Genomic DNA, 24742 nt, shown 5'->3' with positions numbered 1-24742 from the left:
CCCTGGCATGGCTTGAAGTTGGCACAATTCATTTTTGTCCCATCTTTAAATACCTAAGTCTTTTGTCCTGACCAGATGGTGTGTGTGGTATGGGTGGGGTGTGTGGGATATGTGATCTGTGTGGTCTGAGGTGTATGTACTGTGTGTGTCTGTTGGGTATGTATGTGTGTGGGGGAGGTGGGGGTGTAAGGCTTGTAATGGCACTGGGAATGTGAGTTACGTGGAGCTCTTCTGAAAATGCACCATAAAAGGACTGAGCATCCCTGAATTCACTAGCAAACCCACGCAGGACATGTAAATGTGCAGAACCTCATGTTTCTGTCAGCAGGATGATATTTTAACACTCAATCTGTCTTCAGCCCGAGCTACAAAGTCCTTGGACAGCTTCCTGACACTGATGTGTATATTGACATAGACGCCTATGAGGAGGTAGGATCTTTTTCTGTCATTTTAAACAGTTGTAAGCGTGTGATGTGATTGGCTAATTAAGTAGGACAAAGTGGGTGGGGTAAAGAGGAGGGAGGGGCAGTGGTCAAAGCAGACAGCCTGAACTTAGTTTACTGTCTGGATTCTGTTTTGTAGTTTATACTATACATCAGTTACTCAACCTCCTCATGTTAATTTTTCTTCTTTTTAAAATGAGGATAAGTATATATTCTTGGGCTTAACATATATACTTACAAAATACTGAGACTGTGAGGATGGTCTGTATGTGCATAATTTTCTTGTGATGAATTTAAACTGATGGAAAAGTACTGATATTAACCATGTAAAATGTAGCTGGTGGGGCTATGAAATTCTCCTGCTTTGTTTTTTTTCCTGCTTTGATTTCTAATGGTTGAGATTATGGCTTAAAATATCCTTGATTTTGAATGTTATTTCCTTATGTGGAATCTTTTACAAAGTCTTCTGAAACTAGCTTTGTTTTTGCTTTATGCTTGGGAAGATAAATGTTCTTTAAGATATTAAGAACTAAAAGATACTAAGAAATTAGACTGGTGTGAAGTGTGCTCTTTTTTCCTTCTTTCCAAAGAATTACGTGCTGGATTACTTGTTTCCAAACTACATTCCTAGAATTCCATGAGTCTTCTTGGTAAAATTTGCACTGTTTCATGTGGGGCCTCCTGCCTACATTCTGTACGTGAATCAACCAGTATAAACCTTTGTTCACTTTGCCTGCTTCTCCCGGTCTGAGTAGCAGCCTCCTTTCTCCTATCCATTTCTCTCTTTTTCTTTTTAATATTTTTCAGTTTCTTCTTTGTATTTTATGGTAAAAAATGAAACAGACTTTTAAAAGAAGTGGGAGGACGTTCATTTTTAAAGGCTTTTCTCTCTGCTGCTTCCTCCAGAGCATGACTGGGTCGGTGAGAGTGACGTTATTTTATCTACACACTGTCTGGGGCTCTTAGCAACTTCCTAATGAATGTTCAGGTTGGAGGAGGGAGGCAATTGAAGTTTTGATTCTGAAATAGTCCCGCGTGTTCGATTCACTAACATTTTATTTCTCAGGTGAAGGAAATTCCTGGAATAAAAATATTCCAAATAAATGCCCCAATTTATTATGCAAATAGTGACTTGTACAGCAATGCATTAAAAAGAAAGGTGAGTCACAAGAAATCAAAAGTGACTATTTCTAAGGAGGAAGTCTGTGGGTTGATAGGCATATGAGGGCCACTTAAATGTCTTAGTGTACCTTTTATACTATTTCATTCTGTCCCTCTATTTTTTTTAATTATGGTAAAATATACACAACTTAAAATGTATCATTTTAATCATTTGCAACTGTACAGTTCAATGGATGGAATTAAGTCCATTCACACTGTTCTGCAACCTGCATTACTACTCATTCTCTTTTGTCATGTGCATATAGTAACCTTTTAAAAAATATTTAAGAAAAAAAGGGAAAAAATAATTTTGTGTTTCTTACTCTTAGGATCACGTGGGTTCCTTTGGTCACGATTAGACTCAACCCCGCATGGCTTAGTATATAGGAAAACCTCCCAATCAACCCATAGAGTCTCTTAAATACAAGAATCTGAGAAATCTAAGTTTGAAAAACACTACTTTAAAATTCTTTTCAGTATTTAGCTTCTGGTTGTGTTGAATCAAGACCAAGAATAAGAAAGGTTACTAATGTTCTTTTACTGAGGGAGTAACCCAGTTCGGGGCATCTGAGAGAAAGGTAAAGCAAAGGTTGGGGTGATAACCTGGCATAGAAAACAGTCAAAAGGGAAGATTGGAAGATGAACTGCATTTGGGTGGTTTCCTGGAAGCCAAGAAGTGATTTTTGTGTATATTGCCCTTCTGTAAAGACTGGAGTGAACCCAGCCTTCATAATGGGAGCAAGAAGAAAGGCCATGAAGAAGTATGCTAAGGAAGTTGGAAACGCCAACATGGCCAACGCAACCGTCGTCAAAGTGGTGAGTGATGCCTTCACTGTAACTTTCCCTTGTCTCTTGACCTGTAGCCCCGCCCCCTCTTATTCATGATTGAAGTTTTAACACAGCAGAAAGTCTCTAAAGTAGGAAAGCTTAGAAACAAGCTAAATGTCCATCCTATATTAAAGATATGTGATAAAGTCGGATATGAGAATGCTTCTGAAATAAGTAGTGATATGAGCCCAGGAAAACATGATTTTAAAAAATAAAAATCACACACTACCTTAATAAATTTTACCATTTTACCGTTATTACTTTGCTGAGATTCATCCAGCTGATAGTAAAAAAAAAAAAACAAACCCAAAGACAGGTTTTTGCCTTTCAGGCTTCTGGTAACTGATCTGTCATGTTGAAATCAAGGGAAATATTTTAAAAGTTAGGGGAAAATGGATATGATAATGAAGGAGAGTAGATTTCATTGGACCTCAAAAAATTTTTTAAAAAAAGGAGGAAGAAAAAGAAATAGCTAAAATTGAATATTGTGTATATTCCTTTTTTGTCATGTTAATAAGCTGAGATATAGCAATTATTTTGGAAGCAATGTGGTATAGTCAGAAGCTTCAGAATATAAGGACTAATTTTTCCCTTATAAATCTTTCTCAGAACCAAAATGTGAGTTGTTCGTAGAATTCTGGTTTGGTTTGACTTTTGACGTAGGATGCAGAAGTAGATGGAGCAGATGGAACCAAGCCTGAGGAAGAGGAGGACGAAATAAAATATCCCCCAGTAGTCATCAAGAACACATTTCCTGAGGAACTGCAGAGATTTATGCCCCCGGGGGATAACGTCCACACCATCATTCTGGATTTTACACAAGTCAATTTTATTGATTCCGTTGGTGTAAAAACTGTGGCAGGGGTAAGCATCATCTTTAACAAATCACGTAACATCTCTGTGCCCAATGTCGCCATTAGTAAAATCAGAGAAGTGAGTAAACTAGGGTCCCTTTTCAACCGTTTAAATTTTTGTTGTTGTTTTTCAACTTTAATTGCAGAAAATATCAAAAATATACTAGACTACAGAGCATAGTGTCATGAACCCCAGTGTAACTACCACTCAGATTCAGCGAGTATCATTTCACAGTCAGTCTTGTTTCATTGGTCCCCCACAGCCACTTTCCCCTTCTCTGACTTTGAATCACATCCTATTCATCACATCATCTGTAAATATTTCAGTACCTATCTCTTCCAAGAAGATTCTTCTAAAAATCATCACCATAATACCTCCATTACACCTGACTAAAATTAACAAGAATTCCTTGATGTTCCAAATTTTCATTGAGATGTAAAAGTCAAATGAAATGTAAAATTATTTTAAAATGATTAGCTCAAAACTGCATAATGATTGAAGCAAAGTAGCTCAAGTGAATGAAGAGCATCTTGTATCACTAAATACATGTTGGTAGAAAGAAACTTGCACTTCACAGTCAAGAGAAACTAAACTTTATTTCAACATTATTACAGATTGTAAAAGAATATGGAGATGTCGGTATTTATGTGTATTTAGCAGGATGCAGTGGTGAGTACATTTTTAGAATGGGGAGAAGTTTTAACATTTCAATTTTCTTACTTTTTTTTTAATTACTGTGTTTGGAAATATTTCCCCTTAATTTTAGTTTTTGGTGAAAATGAAAATTATTCTTATGAAAATCACTCTAAAGCAAGCTTTGAAATTAGCCACTTACAGGCACTCACATCACTGGGTTACTTGTGCCCAGCCCACTGCCCTGGAGTTGGAGGAAAGGAGCAAAGGAGATAATAAACCGTGGTTCAGGGCTGGTGTATTTTTTAGTGATTATTTACTTGATGGCTGTCATAAACATAGTTATAGAAAATCATTTAGGTTTTTCCATACAATGCCTGCTGTTTTTGTTTCATATTACATTTTGGTGAAAACAGTGCTTGAAAACGGAATCCACAGAAAGATACCACTTTTCACCTACCAGGATGGCAAACATTAAAAATGTCAGGCAGCAGGCTCTGCTGACTTAGCGTAGGGGAATAGGCAGTCTCGGGCACTGCTCATGGGAGTGCACAATGGAATAGCCTCCATGGAAGGGAGACCAGCATTTTCTTTCAAAATTACAAATGCACTTACCTTTAACGCAGCAAATCCAGCAATGTGCTTTCACACATTCAAAACAACACATGTACGTGGTTAGTCATCATAGTACCATCTATAAAAACAAAAGACTAGAGAAAATTTTAAGTGTAAAACAAGAAGGACCAGTTAAATAAACTAGGGTACATCTACACCATGGAATATACCACATAGTGGTAAAAAATTAAGTCAAAAAAATACATTTTAAAAATTTGAGACTAATGTACACATCTATTATGCTCTCTTGGGTAATAACGAGGAGGAAATAAGAATATATATTTGTATTTACTTATATTTGCATAAAGAAATACTGAAAGAATCCACAAGAAAATAATAAAAGTAGCTTCCCTGACTGGGGGAGTGATGTCCCAGGGACGGGTATTGGGACTTTTTATTCTATCATTTAAAAAAAATTTTTTTTAATTATTTTTAGGGGGGAGATCATTAGGTTTACTTATTGGTTTTTTTTTGGAGGAGGCACTGGGGATTGAACCCAGGACCTGTGTATGCTAAGCGTGAGCTCTACCACTGAGCTATACCCTGTCCCTGTTTTATCATTTTAGTATTTAAACTATATGAAAGGGTTATTCAGTTTGTTTGTTTTTTTAATGTATAAGAGTGATGCCCATAGTGGACTGATTTTCCTTTCTTCTTTTATAGCACAAGTTGTGAATGACCTCAGTCGAAATCGATTTTTTGAAAATCCTGCCTTACTGGAGCTGCTGTTCCACAGCATCCACGACGCAGTCTTGGGCAGCCAAGCGCGAGAGGCGCTGGCAGAACAGGAGGCCTTGGCTGCTCCTCCCCCAGAGGACAACGAGCCCAATACCACTCCCGAGGCGTAGATGAGGCGCTCAGCCTGGGATCGGGTAGGAGCCTCTTGAGAAGTTACTAACCTACTAACCCACACACTTAAAATACTAGACACTAGATGGTCCCCCCTAAGGGTAAATCATAGTAGTCAGGCTTAATTTGGAGGGTGAATGACGCATCACAAGATGTATCTTACTTGTTTTTTTTTTTCTTCAGTTGACTATTTCAAAGATATTAACTCTTGCCCGCCTTTATTGTGTATTTCTGTTACTTTTTAGTATTTTCTTTGTAATCCAAGCACTTAGGAATTGATTTCCTTAGAGTACTTTACCTACAGATCAGAGATGCTGCCACCAGATGGGTGATACTGCTTTGCTTTTGTACTTCTTGGTCTATGGACATTCTGTAATCAGTTAGCTCACAGAGGGGGCAAGCCCACGATTCTCTAAAAGCTCTTTTAAAATAACCACATATTGTTACAGAAGCAATGTAAGTAGGTAGCAGAAAATTAGAAAAGACAGACAAGCAAAAATAAGAAAAACAAATTACATGGCCACCACTAAGAGCTTATTGCTAACACCTTCATGCATATCCTTCCAGATCTTTTTCTATTACATATATTTACATCTTTTAAACAAAATAAGATCGTAGTCTACATAGTGTTCTGTAACCTGTTTCCTTCAGTCAATAATCTCTGCTTTCTCATTCTAGAGTGTGCTTATTTCAAACCATATTCAAATTTCCCTAACTGTCCTCGCATTTCTAGTTGATTTGTCTAAATTTTAGTGTTCATTCTGTGGCCTTACACTACACATGGTCTTGTCCCCCGAAGTCACATAAATCTGTCTTAATCTAGCACTGTCCCTTTTTTGATGACACTGACTTGTTAAAGGGAGTTGGGCGGTTGTCCTGTAGAATCTGAGCGTGTCCACTTGCTTTTTCAAGGTGTTATTTAGCTTGTCCCTTTATTTCCTGAACTACCTGTAATCTAGAAGTTACATCTAACTAAAGGCTTTGCAGATTAGAGTAAAACATTTTTTGCTAGAATATATCACAGATGAGACACAAGCCTGAAATCACATCACAGCAGAAAACAGAAGTAATATCTAGTTCACCTACCAGTAACAGTGCTGAGATAGTGACAACCAATCCCCCAGTTACATTTTCTCCTTTGTGACTAGTGAGTTGTCTGTATGGTGTTCCTTTCGCATTGAATGAAGGTCCAGTTCCCTATTAACCATTTACCCAGGGGTTTTAACAGCTGGTGATAATCCTTGCCTAAATCAGAAATTGTAAGCTTTCTGTATTTTTTTCCCAATTCTCTCATTTCTTTTGCATTAATTAGTTAGTGTTTCTTTGTAAACTACAGCTTTCCCGCCTTAGCTTGAGCTATTTGGTCACCTTTAAATACAGTTCTTACTGTAAAGGCAGGTTAAATGTTTGTTTGTTTGTTTAATTACCGACTTTAAGGAGTTGATTTAATAGAAGGTGACAAATTAGGTTCTTTTAGATTTCTTTTTGTTGTGATTATAGTCTCATGAATTTTTTATAGTTTTAGTATGTTTCAGTCCTTTATAGTTATTCTTTCTGGTGGTCAAATTGTCATACCTGTGGCCAGCAGGAGCCCCCAGAAGTTTTGTTGTTGTTGCTAATAGTGAAATAGCATTAAAGACCATGTATTTTAGAAAACTAACTACTAGGTCTACTTTAATATCTTCCTTAGAGGTCTATAGAATTATCAGTTACTTCTTCATCATACTCAGTTTTAAGCCTATGAGTGAGTCAGTACTATTTCAAGCACTCTCTGTAGTTGTTCAGGAGTGGGGAGACCTTTAAGCCAATTTGTCATCAGAAGTTCCTGCTCCTGCAGTCCTAACCACCAGCTCATTCCAGATCACAGCACAAGTATAAACCAATCTGCCCAAAGTCTCATCTGCTAAGATTTCCTGCTAATAGTTTGTCTTTTTTTTTTTTTTAATGTGTTTCCTTATCGACTCCTTGTTTTAGTTTTCATGAAGAAAACACTTCAGGAGAAAAGTATATCAGGAAAGAACTAGGCTAACATGGGTCCACCCCAAACCAAACCCTACGGTTTGTTTGCTTTAACTCCTATCAGGTTTCTCAGTGACTTTAGTAATCTAATTCAAAGTAGACCCCCTCCTTTCTAATTAATCCATTGTCTGGACCTAGCGTCCAGAAACTAGATTTGCATCCAGTTACTTCCTTTGCAGCCGTCGCACACAAGATCAGGTACATCTGCATTCTGATACAGACTGCCTTCTGAAAGAGCTTGTAGTTGTAGGACCTCAGCTTACACTAGGAACTTTTATAAAAGGGCTTGCATCATTTCAGCCATTGATGTGGGACTGAACAACTTTAAACAATGTTATTCAATACGTCATTGCATATTTTTCAGCACCAGTCTTTAACAAATGCTTTACGTACAGCACATACGCAAGTTCTGGTTGTTGATAGATTGAAAGTAGTAAACAAAAAAGTACTTGTCTGTAGCTTACAATTTGTATTTAACTTTGCCGTCCTTTAATTTTTCACCTATTTTGAATAGAATTCTACCATGTACATAGAAAGCACTTAAGTCCTACTGAGGGGAAGTATGTTTTTGTTTCAGTATGCCTCTGAGAACGTAAGAGTGCATTTCAAAATTTACTTTATCTAAATGTAAATATGTTTAGAATGTTTTGCTTAGAATTTTCATATAGGAAGGAAATTTCCTGACCTTTTTTACTTAGGATCAAGTTTTGTCTCTACCTCCTTCCTGGATGTTAGCAGCTGCTACTATATGTCTGTGTTTTTCGGCCCTGGTTCAAATTCAGATTCTCATTGCCCTATCAAAATCCACACTGATGGATAGAGGGACTAGACTAGCCTTATTTATGGCAGTATGGGAAAGCCCTATTTTCAGAAAGTTCCCATAAAGTGAAGTTGTCTTTCTCAAGTCCTATGCATTGTGACCATGGTTGACCTCTGCCTCATGGATGGGTAGAATATGTTGGCAAACCGTTATGCCCCAGGGCCCAAGAAATTCCTAACTCATGTCACAGACACTGACTCTATAATCATACAGCAGCTGAGAGTGGGATCCCAATTGCCAACCACATCTGCAGTGGGACTCAGAGAAAGTGAGGGATATGAATCCCCTGCAAGTCCTGGGAGAAGCTCATTTTGTAGTTTGCAGGTATCATCTCTTTGTCCAGTCCATGTGGTTTGATCCTGTATCCTTACCTATTTAACAGAGAAAGGAGGTGCCTGCCTCCAAAGGTACATGTTGAGAAAATGAGACTGCCCTCATGTGTGCATGGAGAGGGTAGCAACCCAGAGAATCTGCCCTGCAGTGGGTAGGTGTGTTGTTCTGTGTTTGGGAATTGGGGGTGCCCTTGTGTGGGGATGAGTGAGGGAAGCGTATGTGGTGAGGAAGACTTTATCTATTATGTCTGCCCCTTTGGGGAAGTTTGCTCCTTGGTGTGAGTCTGTATGCTTTAGTGAGTGCAAAAATGCTGTTGGTTCTTTATAGTGTACCTTTTAGGAATGCTTTTAGGATTCAGTTTTAGATTCTTGATCATATGGGTTGAGAACTGGTTAAAGTTGGTCTGAGGACTGATAAATGTATTATCTAATTCTCTAAACATATAGCCAACCAAAATGCATGCAATGGTTTTGAAATCCCCCAAATCCCAACGGAATGTTCAAAAGCCAGGACTGCACCAGGTAACCTGCCTGCTGACTGACTTGAATCTAATCAGGTTTGAGCATCTCAAAAACCCATCTTGCCTTTGAAAAAGGCTTACCAGGTTTTTCATTGTACTGGTGCATAGCATTTCAACTTGATATCACAGATAAACCTGAGCTTTGTGGAAATTAAGTTTTCGTAAATCTAATCACACTTTTAAAGTGTTTTTTAAAGGATCACTGCAGTATTTTTCTAGTCACAAACTCTTTGTATTCTGATTTATCAGTACCCCAATACATGTTTAAACACGTTTGTCTATACATACATGTATGCACATGTATATACACACACCTTTTAGGTGCAGGGAGTTACAAGTGAATGTCTATTTTTTTTCTTTTTAAGTAGGGCACAGAGATGTTAATCTAGATAGTGTTGATTCCACTTGCTTACACATGCCCAGGCAGAAACACTCAAGATTTTTCAAATAAGCCATTGTACATTTATTTCATTGTGACCAGATTTTAACCATGTGACTGAGATGTCAAGATGATTCAGAGCCTATGACATGTTAGGCCTGAGTGAGCTCAAAATATCCATTTGTGTTGCCTCAGATTGGTACGTGTGATGTGTGTGGCTATGAGAAAGTGGTAAGACTTCAAGGCATATGTTCTCAATGCTTACATTTATCAAAATAGTACAAAAACATACACCTTTAGTCATTCAGTTGAATATATTTTATTATAAGTGTAACCTGGAACTAGGTCACTTTATTTCATACCTCATGAAAAGACTAGGCTTAGGAAAAATTTTATCAGTTTCACAAAAATGAAAAGTCAAGAAAAGATGTTGGATTTTATGAATGGTTTTAATTTTTCTGCTTGAAAACTTTCATGTTTTAAATACATCCGTGCAACACTTACATTTTTTATGTGTCAGCTTTTTCTTTTGTGAATTAAAGTGTATCCAGCTCTATTTTGCATTACTTATTTGTGAATATTGAACTGCAATAAAAATATTCTTTATTGTGTTTGGGTCTCAGTGTTTGGGGGAGAGCCTGGAAACAGTTAATTGTGGAGGAAGAAGGGAGGGAATTTGGTGGTGGTTGTACAAGAAATAATTTTAAAGAGATCTGTTTAGGATTCTAATACAACTTTTACTTTAGAAATACCTCACTATAGACCAGAAGTCCACCAGGAGCTTAACCAAAATCTTAAACTAGTAATTTATAAATGAAAGTAAGTACTTCTCTGTATGAAGCCAATTATGGATTTTCTGTGTATATTTTTTTGAAGTATAGTCAGTTTACAGTGTTGTCAATTTCTGGTGTACAGCACAATGCTTCAGTCATATGTGAACATACATTCATTTTCATATTCTTTTTTACCGTAAGTTCTCGAACTCCTAATTTGCTTATGGTTTCCTTTGCTGTGCAAAAGCTTGTAAGTTTAATTCGGTCCCATTTGTTTACTTTTGCCTTTATTTCTGTTGCCTGGGTAGACTGCCCTAGGAGAACGTTGCTAAGATATGTATCGGAATGTTTTGCCTGTTTTCTTCTAGGTTTAGTGTCTTGTCTTAAGTTTAAGTCTTTAAGCCATTTTGAGTTTATTTTGTGTATGGTGTGAGGGAGTGTTCTCCATTTCTTTAAGTCATCTTTAATTTCCTTAGTCAGTGTTTTGTAGCTCTCCACATATGTCTTTCACTTCCTTGGTCAGACCAATTCTGGATTTTCTAAATTAGATTATTACGTGTAAATACTTCTTTCTGCTTTATTACTTCACTAGTTGTTAAAATCAATAATTTTTGACTGATCTGAAAGCAACTCAGATGGCAAAGCACAACATATTACATCAAATACTTCTTACACTTTAAAAATAGTCTGGCCAAACAATATTATTCAACATTGTAGGAAAAAAATGGAAACAAATGTGATCCTGTGCCAAGATGGGCCATTCTGATGAGGACAGAGGAGCATAACGGATAAGGAGCATAGGTGATGGAGCTGACATACAGGGACCTGAATCCCAGCTCGGCTACAAGGAAGTCAGGTAGGAAAATTCTGCATCCATTAAATCCACCTCACTGGGAAGATGCAGTGAGATAATATATGTACAGCACCCAGCCAGCGTATGCCTAGGACTTATATGGTCAAAGCAAGCACTTTACATTTAGAACCCTTAAATGTTAGTGGATCAAAAAATAGTCAACATACATTATGTAATAAGCTTTTCTGTTAATGACATTAGATATTAGCCTTATTTGCACTACAGAGAAAAGACAGCTGAAAAAAAGCATACAGTTTTGAAACCATTTATTTTGTGTGTGTGAAATGGTTGTTAAGAAGTCTGTATAAGGTTAGGATTCCAATGAAAAGAAGTGTTTTCACGAACACCGCTGGACTCAGTTGTATGTCATATAGCGCGGAGTAGCACTGAATTTGGCATAGGACTTAATGACCTTATTTACAGCTTCCAAGAAATCCTTCTCAGTAGCAATTTTTCGCCGTGCTCTGATGGCAAACATACCAGCTTCTGTGCAGACACTTCTGATCTCAGCACCTTTCAAACAAAAAGAAAGTAACAGGCTTAATTAAAGCAGCTGGAACAGACAGACCACCAAATGGAAGCAATACCTTTCAACATACCAGTGCTATTTGGACACAGTCGTGCTAACAGTTCAAATCTGATATCTCTTTCAACACTCATTGAGCGGGCATGAATCTTAAAAATATGAGTCCGACCCTAAAAATAAGGGAATTGAAAAATATTAAAATGGAAAACATCACAGGAAGAAAAAATTTTAAGAATCTCTTTTCTCCAATGAAGTGGTTTTCCCACCTCTAGATCAGGTAAGCTAAACTCAATCTTCCTGTCCAATCTCCCCGGCCTCATCAGCGCTGGGTCCAGAGTGTCAGGCCGGTTTGTGGCCATGAGCACTTTAATGTTGCCTCGGGGATCAAACCCATCCAGCTGATTGATCAGTTCCAACATCGTCCTCTGCACTTCATTGTCGCCTCCAGCACCATCATCAAAACGAGCCCCTGAGAAGACAAGAGGAAATATACACTCTTCATGTTCCCTCAGAGCAGTGCTGCGTGGGAAATCTTGATCCAGGTCAGGCCCTCCCCACCCCAGCCTAAATGAATGGTTCAGTTTTAAGCAAATCATGTAAGAACTGCTGCTTTACAAAAAACTAATTAGAAAGAACTTGTAGGTTTACTTAACATAGGTTCCTTTAAAGTATTTTTTAAATCCTCTTTAAGGAATTTTGTTAAGTCACTCAAAAACACCTCCATAGTTTAACACAATGAACACCTAAACAAGGCAACAAAATACATACAAGCTTTAGCACTATAACGGCATTTGATTGATTATATGTAAGAAGCTGCCATACCCCTCTAAATTTCTCAAAACTGTCCTTAAAAATATGGCTAAATCCACAATACAGCAGAAATGTACAGCTTCCTATCTCACTGATTTGGATATATTAGCATACTCTAGGTTAATGTCAATACTCTTCTTCATTTCAACCAAAATAGTTCCCAAAAAAAGGCCTCCAAATATATATTTTCATTTATACATTATATAAGTACATAGTGTTGTATTAATATATCACATACATTATAAAATACAAAAAAAGGAAATTTAAAAGATTAAATATGAGGGAAAATTCCAATATTTTCTTCCTGTACCCAAATACTGTTTTATACACAATCCATTTTGGAAAACATGGTTTCACAGAGCATCCTGATATCTTAAAGCTTATTCCAGTCATACTACAAAAAGGACTTCAGGGTCACAACACTGCACTGACAGACTGTGGTCAAATTATGGGCCTTGAAAACACTGACTACAAGAGTGTCTAGAGCCCACAAAGCCCATACAGTCTTAAAACAAGCCTAATGTAACCTCACCACAGTCCCCGGACAGTATTCCAGCATCCGCTATAGTTGTAAACCTTTTTTGTCACTAAGTTCATTAAATAACAACTGTCTGGACATACGCCACTTCTGCAGGATTATTACTCTTAACAGACTAACAACGGCCAAGGCCTATACAACATTTTAGAGTTTTCAAAGTCTATCACATTTATTACCTACCTCTCACTCTCAACCCATGAAATAAACAAGGCAGGAATTATCATTCCTTTTACAAGATGAGCAAACTGGGCTCAGTTAAAATAACTTGCCTAGATTGCACAGCTGACACTCTGTTCATCAAGTCTACGAAGCCAGTATTATTTTATGTGTACTTTATGAAAAATTATCACCAAATTATGTCCCAGTGCTTTAACCTATTAAGTGAAGCTGCATGACAAGTAAGAAGTTGCTAAAATGTAAAAACTGTATGTGACCTATGAATGAAATTAAGAAAGTACGAAGACTTCGAGAAATAGCAATGCTACATGCTTTTTTCCTTTATGGTGTAGCCCTACTGTTTATCAGATCTGTGCTCTGATGTGCCAAAACTCATAAAAGAGTTGAAATTAAAATTTCGTACAAGAAACCTATAATGAAAAGGAATAGATGTATGTATATGTATGACTGGGACATGATGCTGTTCACCAGAAACTGACACACTGTAATTTCAATTAAAAAAAAAAAAAAGACAAAGTTCATATAAGATTAACATATCAGGGGAACTCTACACATATTACGACAGAATTCTCATGAAACCCAGTCCAAAACTAGTTCTTGAAGATAACACTCATACCTCCAATAGCATCAATTTCATCAAAGAAGATAAGGCAGGCTTTCTTTGTTCGGGCCATTTCAAAGAGCTCCCGAACCATTCGAGCCCCCTAATGACAAAAATAATTGTTAATTCAGGGTTGGCTTTAATATCTTTTAAAATATAGTAGAAAGTTATGCTTTAAACTTTTCAGTATTCCTAACAGTATCCTCAACCTTTTAAAACAGTATTAATTTAATGATTCTGTATCTATTAAATAGCCAATAACTTTAAGACCTGAATAGGTCAAATTAACACAGTTAAATAAAATAAAAGCACCACTTCAATCAATAAAACTTGAGAAAATAAAAGCATCTGATCTGTTGCTGGGCATTTCTGATCACTGAATGTGATTTGTAAGTTCTGACCAGGGAATAAAGGTGTATCTCAGCTCCTGTAGATCCTTTTCTAATTCTCATTGTAAGTATACTAATCATTAATGTTTCGGATATAATATACTCAGCCCTAGACATACTCTCTAATGAAAAACAACATTCGTGTGTGTGTGTACACCCAGGCACATACATACAGATAATCTCTATTCTCTTTCTCAAAGGAACATAGAACACTGCTCCTGAAGTGAATACACTTCTGAATGCATTCAGTAGGTATTTCTGGGGTAGTTATTTTACAAACCAAATCTGTAGAAAATGTCATCCTTCTAAGTAGGGAGCAAACGGATTTAAAATGTTGGCAGTTGTTTATTTCCAAATGACCACAAGGGAAGGCTGGTTGTCTTCTAAACTTCTAATTAGTACCCATCAATCAAAACATTTCAGGCCTTAATCTTCAAATGTGGAATTGCCATTTTGATTTCACCTATGCTTTATGAATCAGAGCTACATATTCTTTGATTATGATCAGTTTACTTTACCTCACCGACGTACTTCTGCACGAGTTCAGATCCAATAACTCGAATGAAGCAAGCATCAGTCCTGTTAGCGACGGCCCGAGCACAGAGTGTCTTGCCTGTACCCGGTGGGCCAAAGAGCAGCACACCCTTAGGAGGCTCAATGCCAAGGTTAACAAACCTCTCTGGCTGTAATGGAGAAACAATTTTTACACTTACCACTTCTCTATAATAAAAACAAGACTACTTCTACATCAATATATTTAAACCAAAACTATTAAGTCCACAATCTATATACTTGATCTCAGTAAGAATTTTATTCTAAAACATAGATATAAACTAGACTCTTATCAATACAGAAGGTTGAATGGCTTTTTAAGGTATTATTTCTACTATCCGGGGTTAACAAGACTTTTTTCCCCCCAATTTAAAAAAATTAGTGTTCAAAGAACAAAAAAGTATTATCTTGTATTTAATATCCTAATTTTTTCCATTATCCCCCCAAGCTTAATTTCATTCAATTAAACCCTATTTCTTCTTGATATCATTAAAACCCATGGTTTCTTCCACAATAACCTGTATTTAATATACTGATAAAGGTTAGCAATAACCTTGACCACCTGTCACTCTAAACAGCAGATCTTTCTTTTTTAAACAGGCTTGACTACTCAATCCTTTTGCTTTCTCTCTTCTGGAACTTACCAACTCTTCACACACCTACTCTTTACCCCCTCAAAAATATTCATTTAGGAAAATATAAAATTTTAAAAGGTATCTAATAATAGGCAATTCTAGTGCACAGTATACAAAAGGTCCTCACATCTTTGTACAAAGAAATTTAAAAGGCAACAGTACTCAGCCACTTACATGAAGTAGTGGGGTTTCAACTACTTCTCGAAGTTTCTCAATCTGTTCCTTACAGCCACCCACATCACTGTATGTAACATCAGGTTTTTCCTCCACCTAAGAGATGGATGAAAATGTACAACAGAGAGCGACACATTTTTGAACATTAATCCAAATGTTCTGTACAACAGAGTGGACCTAATTCCCTAAAAGAAAAATCAGACTTACAGCAAATAAGAATTTTAGTGAAAATGGAATACAATGCCCAGTGTCCTAGACCCACTTGCTATATTACTTGTTATGACACTAAGTGAGAGATAAACTAGTAAAGACTGAAAAAGACTTTCTGATCTCAAAAATTGTTTTAAAAATTTTGACAACTCTTCGGTACATGCCCACATATTAATACTTCATTAGTTAAAACATTCAACATTTTTTGAGATGGATGCAATTGTATTCAGAGTCATGCCATTCCTTCTCCCTTCCACAGTTTCTTACCTGCATCATGGTAACTGTTGGGTCAATCTTAGGAGGCAGTGGAATGTGAATCTGATACTTATTTCTGTCCACACTAAGGAGGTAAAAAAGATCCTCACCAACACATTCAAAAAAATTGACTAAATGAATTACCATGTGTTCTATATACATTAATTACATTAACTCACTTACTCCTCATAACCGTCCCAGACCAAGTGCTTCCTCTACCTACACTAGTTACCTTAAATAGACTGGCAAATTCAACTCTAAAATTCTGGACCATCTCTGATCATGACATTTCAAGCCATAAAAAGCCATAGTGGGGGTTGAAAGGAGGCAAGTGGGAGGTCAGGAAGCAGATGAAGAAGGATGTTCACCCATGGCACTCTCCTAGACTACCCCTGGGTACTCCCTGGCACCCAGTTTATCCATTCAAAAGAAAGCCGAGGGTGTGACTGTGACATGGTATCTTCAATGAAAGACGAGTACTTACTGTAAACAGAAATCTTACCCAACTCTCATCCCTTCTTCAATGTCGGTAGGTGCTACCTGATCACTGAGGTCCACCACAAACTTGGCAAACTGCTTCACGTTGATAATGTACTTTGGGTCCTCCGAATCAGCATTGATTATCTTTGTACATCTAACACGGCAAAAGGCTTGATTAGCATGAGGAACCTAAACCGCTAATAATGAATTCAAGTAACTAGATTCTCTCCTGGGCACACAGTATACTAAGGAGCAGGTGTAAACCCGACTTGCAGAAACTGGGCCACTGTTAAGGACCCTTCTCTGCGGAATATGCTCAATCCCAAGGGTCACTCAACTTTAGCCAAGCCATAAAATTTTCAAAACATACATTCCCCTGGAAAATTAAGCCCAAATATTTCATCATTAAGATGAAATCCTCTAATTTCTGGATTTTCATAACTATGTGCCTTTATTAGTGCTACTGCTCTGTATCTTACGTTATTCGCCCCTTTATTTTCTCTAAGGAGGCAGGCGTTTTGTCTTACATCAAGTTAAGTAATAAATGTGTTTTCATTCCTTCCCAAGTTTATACTTCAAATCCATTTTTATTATTGCTGCTTGTAACTTAAATATATTCTTTTCCTGTGGGATGTGGTGAAGGCAGATTTGCAATAAATAACCATGTACATTAGTGTAGGAGAAGGTAGTCTACTGTCTATCTTCTGTACTGTCTGTCCGCAGATGAAAAACAAAAACGAGAAACAGAACTATGTTAAAGAACTTATGTCACAGCTGCAGCAACATATACTAAGCCAAAGTAGAAAACAGTCTCTGGAGTGTGCATGTAGGCAGAGCTAAGAGTAAGGTAAAAACGCTTTGTCCTTGCAGCATAACTGTGACATGGCTCCATCTTCTGTCACTAGCCAAGGTCCCCTAGAGACGTAAAATTATATATATATTTAGAGAGTACCTATCACTGCTTTATCTGACAGACCTTGGCAACACTGTATGCATAGATACAGATTTTTTTAACCCTCAGCTGAAAAGTATATATACAGAGACCTCCTCAACTTCCAGGACCACAGAGTAAGGACCTTCAGAAATCTGCCCATCCTTAAAAGCACAGGGAACACCGGTAAAAACAGTCAAAATCAACACTTTTAGAACTCTGGAAACTAACTACAGGCTTATAACAATCTAAAGAATGTTTATTTTTAAAAAAGGAGGGAGGAGTTTGACTGTCAGTAAGAACAGTGAGCCTTTTGCATTTAAACTCGCCTCACTCCTATCCCATTCTCCCCAGCTCTACAGAAGACTTGAAAGCCAACAGCCCCACAACAATAGTAACTTGATAACCAGCAGCCTTCCTAGGGGAAGGAGGGAGATGAAGAACTGGAGCTCCCCAAAAGCCCAAACCCCAGAGAACTATCTGACCCTCTTGGCAGCTAGCTGAAGAGCTCCCTTCTCAGGACTTCTTTTTATTTGAACTGACTCAGGGCTCATGGTGTACACACCTCTTACAGCACATTTTCCAACAAATGTCTGGAAACAATCAGTGGCAACTATCTGATATCAGAACTGTCTGAGGCAGCATTACCAGTTGGGGCTAACAAGAGGCTGATCAAAAAACTTGAAAAACAGCAACAGTAACAAACGCTGAAGAAAGGAAATCTGAGTTCCAAAACTGACATGTTATTTAAAATGTCCAGTTTCCATCAAGAAACTATGAGACACAAAAAGAAGTATGGCCTATGCATAGGGAAAAAAACAGTCTATAGAAACTGTCCCTGAGGAAGCCTAGACATTGGTCTTACTAAAGAAAAACTTTAATCAATATCATAAATATTCTTTTGAAAACCAAAGGAAACCATGTCTAAAGAATTCATGGGAAGTATGAGAACAATGTCTCACCACACAGAGAATATCAATGAAGAAATTAGACTGGAGTATTATTTGGCTATAAAAAGAAATGAGGTTCTGATACAAGCTATAACATGGGTAAACCTTAAAACATTATGCTAAGCTAAAGAAGCCAGGCATATATTGTGTGATTCCATTTATCTGAAATGTCCAGGATAGGCAAATCCACAGAGACAGAAAGTAGGTTAGTGGTTGCCAGCAGCCAGTGAGAGGGGAATAGAGACTGCTAATGGGTATGGGGTTTCTCTTGGGGGTGATGAAAATATTCTGGAGAGGAAAACAAAGGGTATCCAGAAATGCTGGGGCAAGGAATAGGGTGGTGGTAACTTCACTGAAAATGAGGAGTGAGGGGAATGATGATTAAACATACGTGAACCTGTTGCTGAAACTCCCTAGCACCCTATCTCCACTGTCCTTCCAAAATATTGGAGATTGGAGACACAGGAGACTAAAGACAACACCTCTGGGAAAAATGATGGTCCAAGTGAAAAGATCTAAAGATACTGACACTGAGCGCTCCCAAATTCGAACATTCAATATAAGCTACAGTGAAGCTGAGGGTCGACATGCCTCACTATTGAATCCAGGGCTTCTATTAGTGTTTTGGGCTCCCACTAAAACCAAAGCCCAAAGTAAGATGACCAGACATCTAGCATAAAAGACAGACACCAAGCAAGCAAAGAGGAAAAAAGCATCTTAGAGGAAGCAGAAACCCAGCTAGCCTTAACTTCCTTAGAGAGAACATACTACAACCATGATATGAGAACATTCAAACAAAACATATACATTAAAAGAAAGAAAAGCTCTTGGAAACTAAAAATTTAAGAAATGGGGGTGGTAGGGTGGGAATCAATAGATGGACTCCAAAGTTAAGAAAATCTCACATACACCCACACACAAAAAGACAAAGAAAAGCAGGAAAGAAAGATTAGCATATTAGAGGGGCCATCCAGGAGATCCAATATCCCAGTAATAGAAGTCCAGAATAGAGGACCAAGAAAATAGAAAAACATTATTAATAAATAAAGAGTTTCAAGAAAATCTGCCACACTGATGAACATGAGAGCCTGGAACCATAGATGAAAACAGACCAACACCAAGGCACACAGCCATGAAATTTCAGAACAGTGAGAACTAGAGGAGACTCTACAACTTTCAGAGGGAAAACAGGTCACACATACTGGGAATCACAATTTTCAGACTAGCTTCAAACTAACACCACCAGGAGGCAGAGGACAATGTAATCATGCCTTCAAAATTCTGAAGAACCTTCTATCAGTCAAAATATCTCCAGACATACATGGTCTCAAAAAAGTACCTCCCAAAAGACCCTCTTTCAGGAAGCTACCAGAGATTATGGGCCACCTAATTAGGGTGTAAGTGAACAAAAAGAGAAACTCATGGTACACCTGTATCAAAGACAGTATAAGATTTCCAAAATATGTAGTGATATCTAAAAAGAAAACAGGATATGTTTCTTTGCAAGCAAATATATACATGAAGATGCACAGGAGGATTAAGAGGACCAAACTATTCTCAAACTATTCTCAGTAGTTATGTCTGAGGAAAGGGCAGCAGGACAGCAGGGTGGGAAGGGAGGTCTTCACATTTTGTTCTGTACCTTCCTGTATCATTTGAATCTTTTATATGATTATGGCTTTACCTGTTTCTTTAATAATTGTTTAAGATATAATGTTAACCCTACATCCTTTTGTGGAAAGCTTTTATTTACTTGGAACATGGCATACAAATTCTTTATGAACTATTGCATTTTACTGGAGACTTTAAAAAGTACCTAACAGTACAGATAAAAATAAATTTGCACAGAGCACTATGCATACCTTGCAACCTGCAAAGGCTGTTCACTCTGGAGTGTTTGCTTATCGGCAGCCAAATCCCAGAGTGCTGGCGGGGCCAGGCCAGTGTCAGACTCTTTGATACCTACATAAAGATTAAAAAATTCACTCAAATGTAATGCAGCATGCTAAAGCAAGCTTTCTCAACCTCAGCACTAATAACATTTTGGATTGAATAATTTGTTACGGGGGAGGGTGTCCTGTGCATTACAGGATGGTGAGCAGCAACCTTTACCTCCAGCCACTAGATCACTAGCACTACCTCCCCTCAAGTTATGAGGATGAAGAATGTCTCCAGACACTGCCAGATGTCCTGAGGGGATGACCCCAGTTTTTTGTGCAGGGAAACTACTATAAAATTTCACCACTCAAGTTCCCAAGAAGAAAATGTTCCAATTTTTAGGCCATAGCCCACTTACATCAAGCAATACCATGTGAGATCATATTTTTAGTCAAGAAGAAATTCTGGAGGGGGTGTATAGCTCAGTGCTATAGCTAAGAGTGCCTGCTTAGCATGCATGAGGTCCTAGGTTCAATCCCCGACACCTCCACTAAGAAATAATAAAATAAATAAACCTAATTACCTCCCCTTCACAAAAAATAATAAAAAATAAAAATATAAAAAAGAAGAAATTCTGACTTGTTTATTAAGGGTCTACTGAACTTGGCTTTGACCAACAGAAACATTTGCTTAAAGGATGATGGTGTTTTTTAATTGCTTAAGCATTAAAATTGCTTATACAAGATAGTGAAAGTGATTATTAAATGGGATCCAATTTCTTAACACTAGGAAGGATAAATTTTTTTAAATCTATGATTCATGAAAAAGTAACATTTGAATTTCAACTCCTTTGAAATAATTAAACCATTACATATAAAGAGAGGAAACAGGAATAAAATATATATACCAGTGAGCTCATTAATTTTCTTGAGAAGTTGCTGAATGTCATCTTCAACCTGTTTGATCTGCCTAGAGTAAGTGCTCTGACCCTAAGAGATAAAGGTCAGTTTAATTAGAGCATAAGGATAGCAACAATTTATTAAACTATAGACAAAAACTTTAACAGTTACATTCATAATAGCTGTTACTGTCCTAAAGCTTGTAGAAAGTTAAAGTAGAGAGAGGGAGTATATCATTTCAGAACTATTCCTGAACCAATATAGTCCCCCAAACAGGCAACACACCATTATGCACAATAACAAATGAAAATCATGCCTGAAATTATCTAAAATGCAGGCTCATTTCTATGCATTAAAACTTGCCATTTCAGATCTAATTCATTTTCACACACTTTAAATAGAGGAAGTATTTGTTTAAATTATTTTAAGTATCTTTCAATACAGTATCACACTTCAATAAGCTTAGACATGCTGAATATTTACTGTCTGTCCAAGGCAGAAACTGTAAATAGATAACTTTTTTCATGAAGATTAGAATAAACTGCTAGACAGTCTCTTCTAACTATTTTGGAAGGACAATCCCAACAAACGTCCTTATTTCAACACAAAACACCTATATTTTGTGGACCCTGGAACAACTTACGTAAGTTTTCAGCAAGGCAATATCCCCCTCATCCAGAGCTAAAAGAAGAGAGATAATATGTGAAATTCAAACAAAAGAAACTAGAGCCAACAATTTTTTTCTGTTCAATTCAAATGGTATTAATTCAGTGAGAAAAACTGTGCAAAGTTATAATGATATAAATACAACCATCAAATAGTTTCTGGACTCAGAGAAATTTTACCTAGCTGGGTGACGGTGGATTAAAAAAAAAGTGCATAACACACCTTCAAAGTGATATGATATGATACAATAAGCATAGGGAACCCAAAGAAAAGACTTTGAGAATCAAAATGACCTGAGCACTAGTCCCAGCAAGGTCATACATTTGCTAAGTAACCTTGGAAAAATCATTTAATTTCTCTGAGCATCAGTCTTCTCGTCGGAGAAAATTAATTTTACCCTTAGTGTTGCTATAAAGATCAAGTAAGCTATGAAAAAGCACATAAACTACACACATTAGTCATAACTGTCATTCAAGGGATAAACTTAATATGTTTATAGAATGATAACTTACCTAGAGAAATACACAGATGAAATGTTAAATCTCTGTGACTCAGTTTTTCACTAGATAACTGAGTACCTCTTTCAAGGAAAAAGTGTGTGAGTTGAAAGGAGAGGAAATGCTCTGTCTTTGAGGGGTGGGTGGAAATTAAGAAAGGGTGATAGGAGAGGTTGAAGTTGTTTAGGAGGGAAAGAGAAAAAGACAAGAAGAAAACCACCATAATAATGTTTAAAAATAGCCTATAAGTAGCAAAAGAGAATAGCATAAAGATGAGACTACAAATGGGGCTACTGGGAAGAAATCATATATAAATGTGGTATGCGTATCTCATGAACTGTGGGTAAAAGTGTCAAGTAGTATACTCCCTAAGGAGAGTAACCGGACACTGTCTATAAAAATTACAACTTCATTTAAAAAATCTACCCTACAGCTTGTGTTTGTACATGTGGCAAAAATTATATTAACAAGGTTATTCATTGCTCTACAATGGCCAACAGATTGAAAGAAAACGAAATGTCCATTAACAATGATTAATTACACACATTATTGAACACCCAATAATTTGGGATATTATACAGACAACACTGCCTCTTTATATAACCGTATGAGCTTATCCCTAAGCCATTAAGATTTTTAAAAAACCAAGACATACACATGTTAATTTATGTTAAAAAAGAAAAAAAGAAAAAAGGACTATATAAGCAAATCTGCTTGTTATGTACACAGAAAATGTCTAGAAGAGCAAAATGGCAGCATCAGTTGCCTCCGTGGATGAGAGGTGGCTGGACTCAAAGATGAGACATTTTCAACTTATCCTTTTTCTGTCTTTTGGGTCTTGAACCATGTAAATGCATTATCCAGTCAAAGGAATTTTAAAAAAACCGGGGATTAACAGACACACATTACTACATATAAAATAGATAAACAAGAACCTACTGTATAGCACAGGAAACTATATTCAATTTCTTTTAATAAGCTATAATGGAAAAGAATGAAAATATAAGTGTATATATATGTATGTGTGTGTGCACGTATAACTGAATCACTTTGCTGTACACCTGAAGGTAACGTTGTACATCAGCCACACTTAGATTAAAAAAAAAATTTTTTTAATTATGTCTCAAGTTCCTGGCTACAGGATGATAGCAGCAGGCTGTCACTTGAGGGGGAGGAAAGGCAGTAAAGAGGATCCAGGTAACCAAGCACCTCCAGGTGTGGAAGTTTTCAAGGCCTGCAAGGCCAAGCGGTGTGCGTGACTTCTTCAAGGCCTGGGAGATGAATGCGAATAAAAGTTTCGATTAAGAGGAAATGAAAACAGAACTGGAGCTGGAAACGGGAGACGGAGAAGACAGGCAGGTTAACCGGCTGCCTCCCAAGCCTAAATCACTAGCGGCACAAAAGCAACAAAGCCCAGAGCTGGAATCCAGCTCCTCCCCGTCCACCCCTCCAACCCTGGGGGCCAAGACTGGTCCTGCCCCGGCCCGGAGCCCCGGCCTACGTCAACTGACCTCGGATGGGTTTGTCGTCCTTTTCATCTTCTTTGGTTTTCCGCTGATCCGCACCGAGGTAATCCGGCATTTTAGGAGATCCAAGCCCCTTGGCTCCCGGGTGATTACACAGCACCTTCCTGGCTTCCGGTGGTGCCCGCCCTTTTCCCTTCCTCACCGGAAGTGAAGCGGACTTCGCGGGCCCTTTCACAGCCGCACCAGGCGGAAGAGCGCTCTGGAGGACACCACCGGCGGCGGATCGAAGTTAGGGGACTAGGAAGAATTCCCTGCTGGAAAGGAAAGTCGATCGGTCTACCTGGGCCTCTCACCATGGCGAGTTCCCTGAGCAACAGGTTTCACGACCAACTCAGGCTCAGGTTGCTGAGTTTAAATCCTGCTTTAGTCATTTACTCTGTACTCGTGGGTAACTTCTTTATTCTCTGTGTTGTAATTTCCCTGTAACCTCGGCATTGTGGAGGAATTGAATAACAGTGTTTGTAAAGTACCTGGCATATTAGATACGCCGTGAGTAGTGGCTAGATTTACAAATAGGATGAAGGTAAACAGGAGTCGGTTCTTAATTTGACGTTAACAAGGGACGAGGAGATAGTGGTTTCAGTGTTTGAGCCTGCTGCCAAAGAGTGGTACTATCCTCAGACACAGGGAAGTCAGGGGAAAAGAGCAGGTTTTGAAAGAAACGAATTTGGGAGATGAGTAACAGAAGAGACCAGTTAGGAGACAATTGTAGAATTGAGAAATTTTTTAAAAAGGCTCACCCATCTGTGCACAGTCAACAGAGTGAAAAAGCAACCTACAGAATGGGAGAAAATATTTGTAAGTCATTTATCTGATAAGGGGTTAATATCCAGAATATATAAAGAACTAAAACTCAGTAACAAGAAAAAAAAAAAAAACTTCTTTATTTTTAATGGATAATGTACTTGGATTGACAGCTCTCCAAAGAAGTTATACAAATGGCGAACGAACACATGAAAAGATGCTC

The 24742-nt window shown here is 37.6% G+C and overlaps 2 protein-coding genes across 7 annotated transcripts in view; one reads left to right on the top strand and one right to left on the bottom strand.

Moving 5' to 3' along the window:
- The window catches only part of SLC26A5 (solute carrier family 26 member 5), a 52284-nt gene extending 41204 nt beyond the window's left edge, over window positions 1-11080 (top strand). For 2 of the 6 annotated variants that reach the window (XM_032484166.1, XM_032484164.1), the window contains 6 exons: window positions 360-429; window positions 1510-1602; window positions 2313-2420; window positions 3096-3296; window positions 3902-3956; window positions 5199-10066. In XM_032484166.1, the coding sequence (XP_032340057.1) occupies window positions 360-429; window positions 1510-1602; window positions 2313-2420; window positions 3096-3296; window positions 3902-3956; window positions 5199-5383 (712 nt within the window). In that variant the 3' untranslated portion in view covers window positions 5384-10066. Of the gene's footprint in view, window positions 1-359; window positions 430-1509; window positions 1603-2312; window positions 2421-3041; window positions 3297-3901; window positions 3957-5198; window positions 10067-10945 lie in introns of those variants that run through there. The other 4 variants (XM_032484165.1, XM_032484167.1, XM_032484168.1 and 1 more) reach the window with 4 other exon arrangements.
- Window positions 11081-11330: 250 nt separating this feature from the next.
- On the bottom strand, window positions 11331-23916 carry PSMC2 (proteasome 26S subunit, ATPase 2). Its single transcript, XM_006181008.2, has 12 exons — window positions 23761-23916; window positions 21730-21767; window positions 21095-21176; window positions 20172-20271; window positions 16451-16582; window positions 15961-16033; window positions 15484-15579; window positions 14641-14805; window positions 13749-13836; window positions 11874-12076; window positions 11681-11777; window positions 11331-11594 (listed from the first exon to the last, which is right to left on the bottom strand). The coding sequence occupies exons 1-12, from the start codon at window positions 23828-23830 to the stop codon at window positions 11437-11439; spliced, it is 1302 nt and encodes a 433-aa protein (XP_006181070.1). The 5' UTR covers window positions 23831-23916; the 3' UTR covers window positions 11331-11436.
- Window positions 23917-24742: the final 826 nt, after the last annotated feature.

The sequence above is a fragment of the Camelus ferus genome, chromosome 7, assembly GCF_009834535.1.
Source record: "Camelus ferus isolate YT-003-E chromosome 7, BCGSAC_Cfer_1.0, whole genome shotgun sequence".
Lineage (NCBI taxonomy): Eukaryota > Metazoa > Chordata > Mammalia > Artiodactyla > Camelidae > Camelus > Camelus ferus.
The sequence above is the reverse complement of the archived record's forward strand: the minus strand, read 5'-3'. Positions and strand labels throughout refer to the sequence as shown.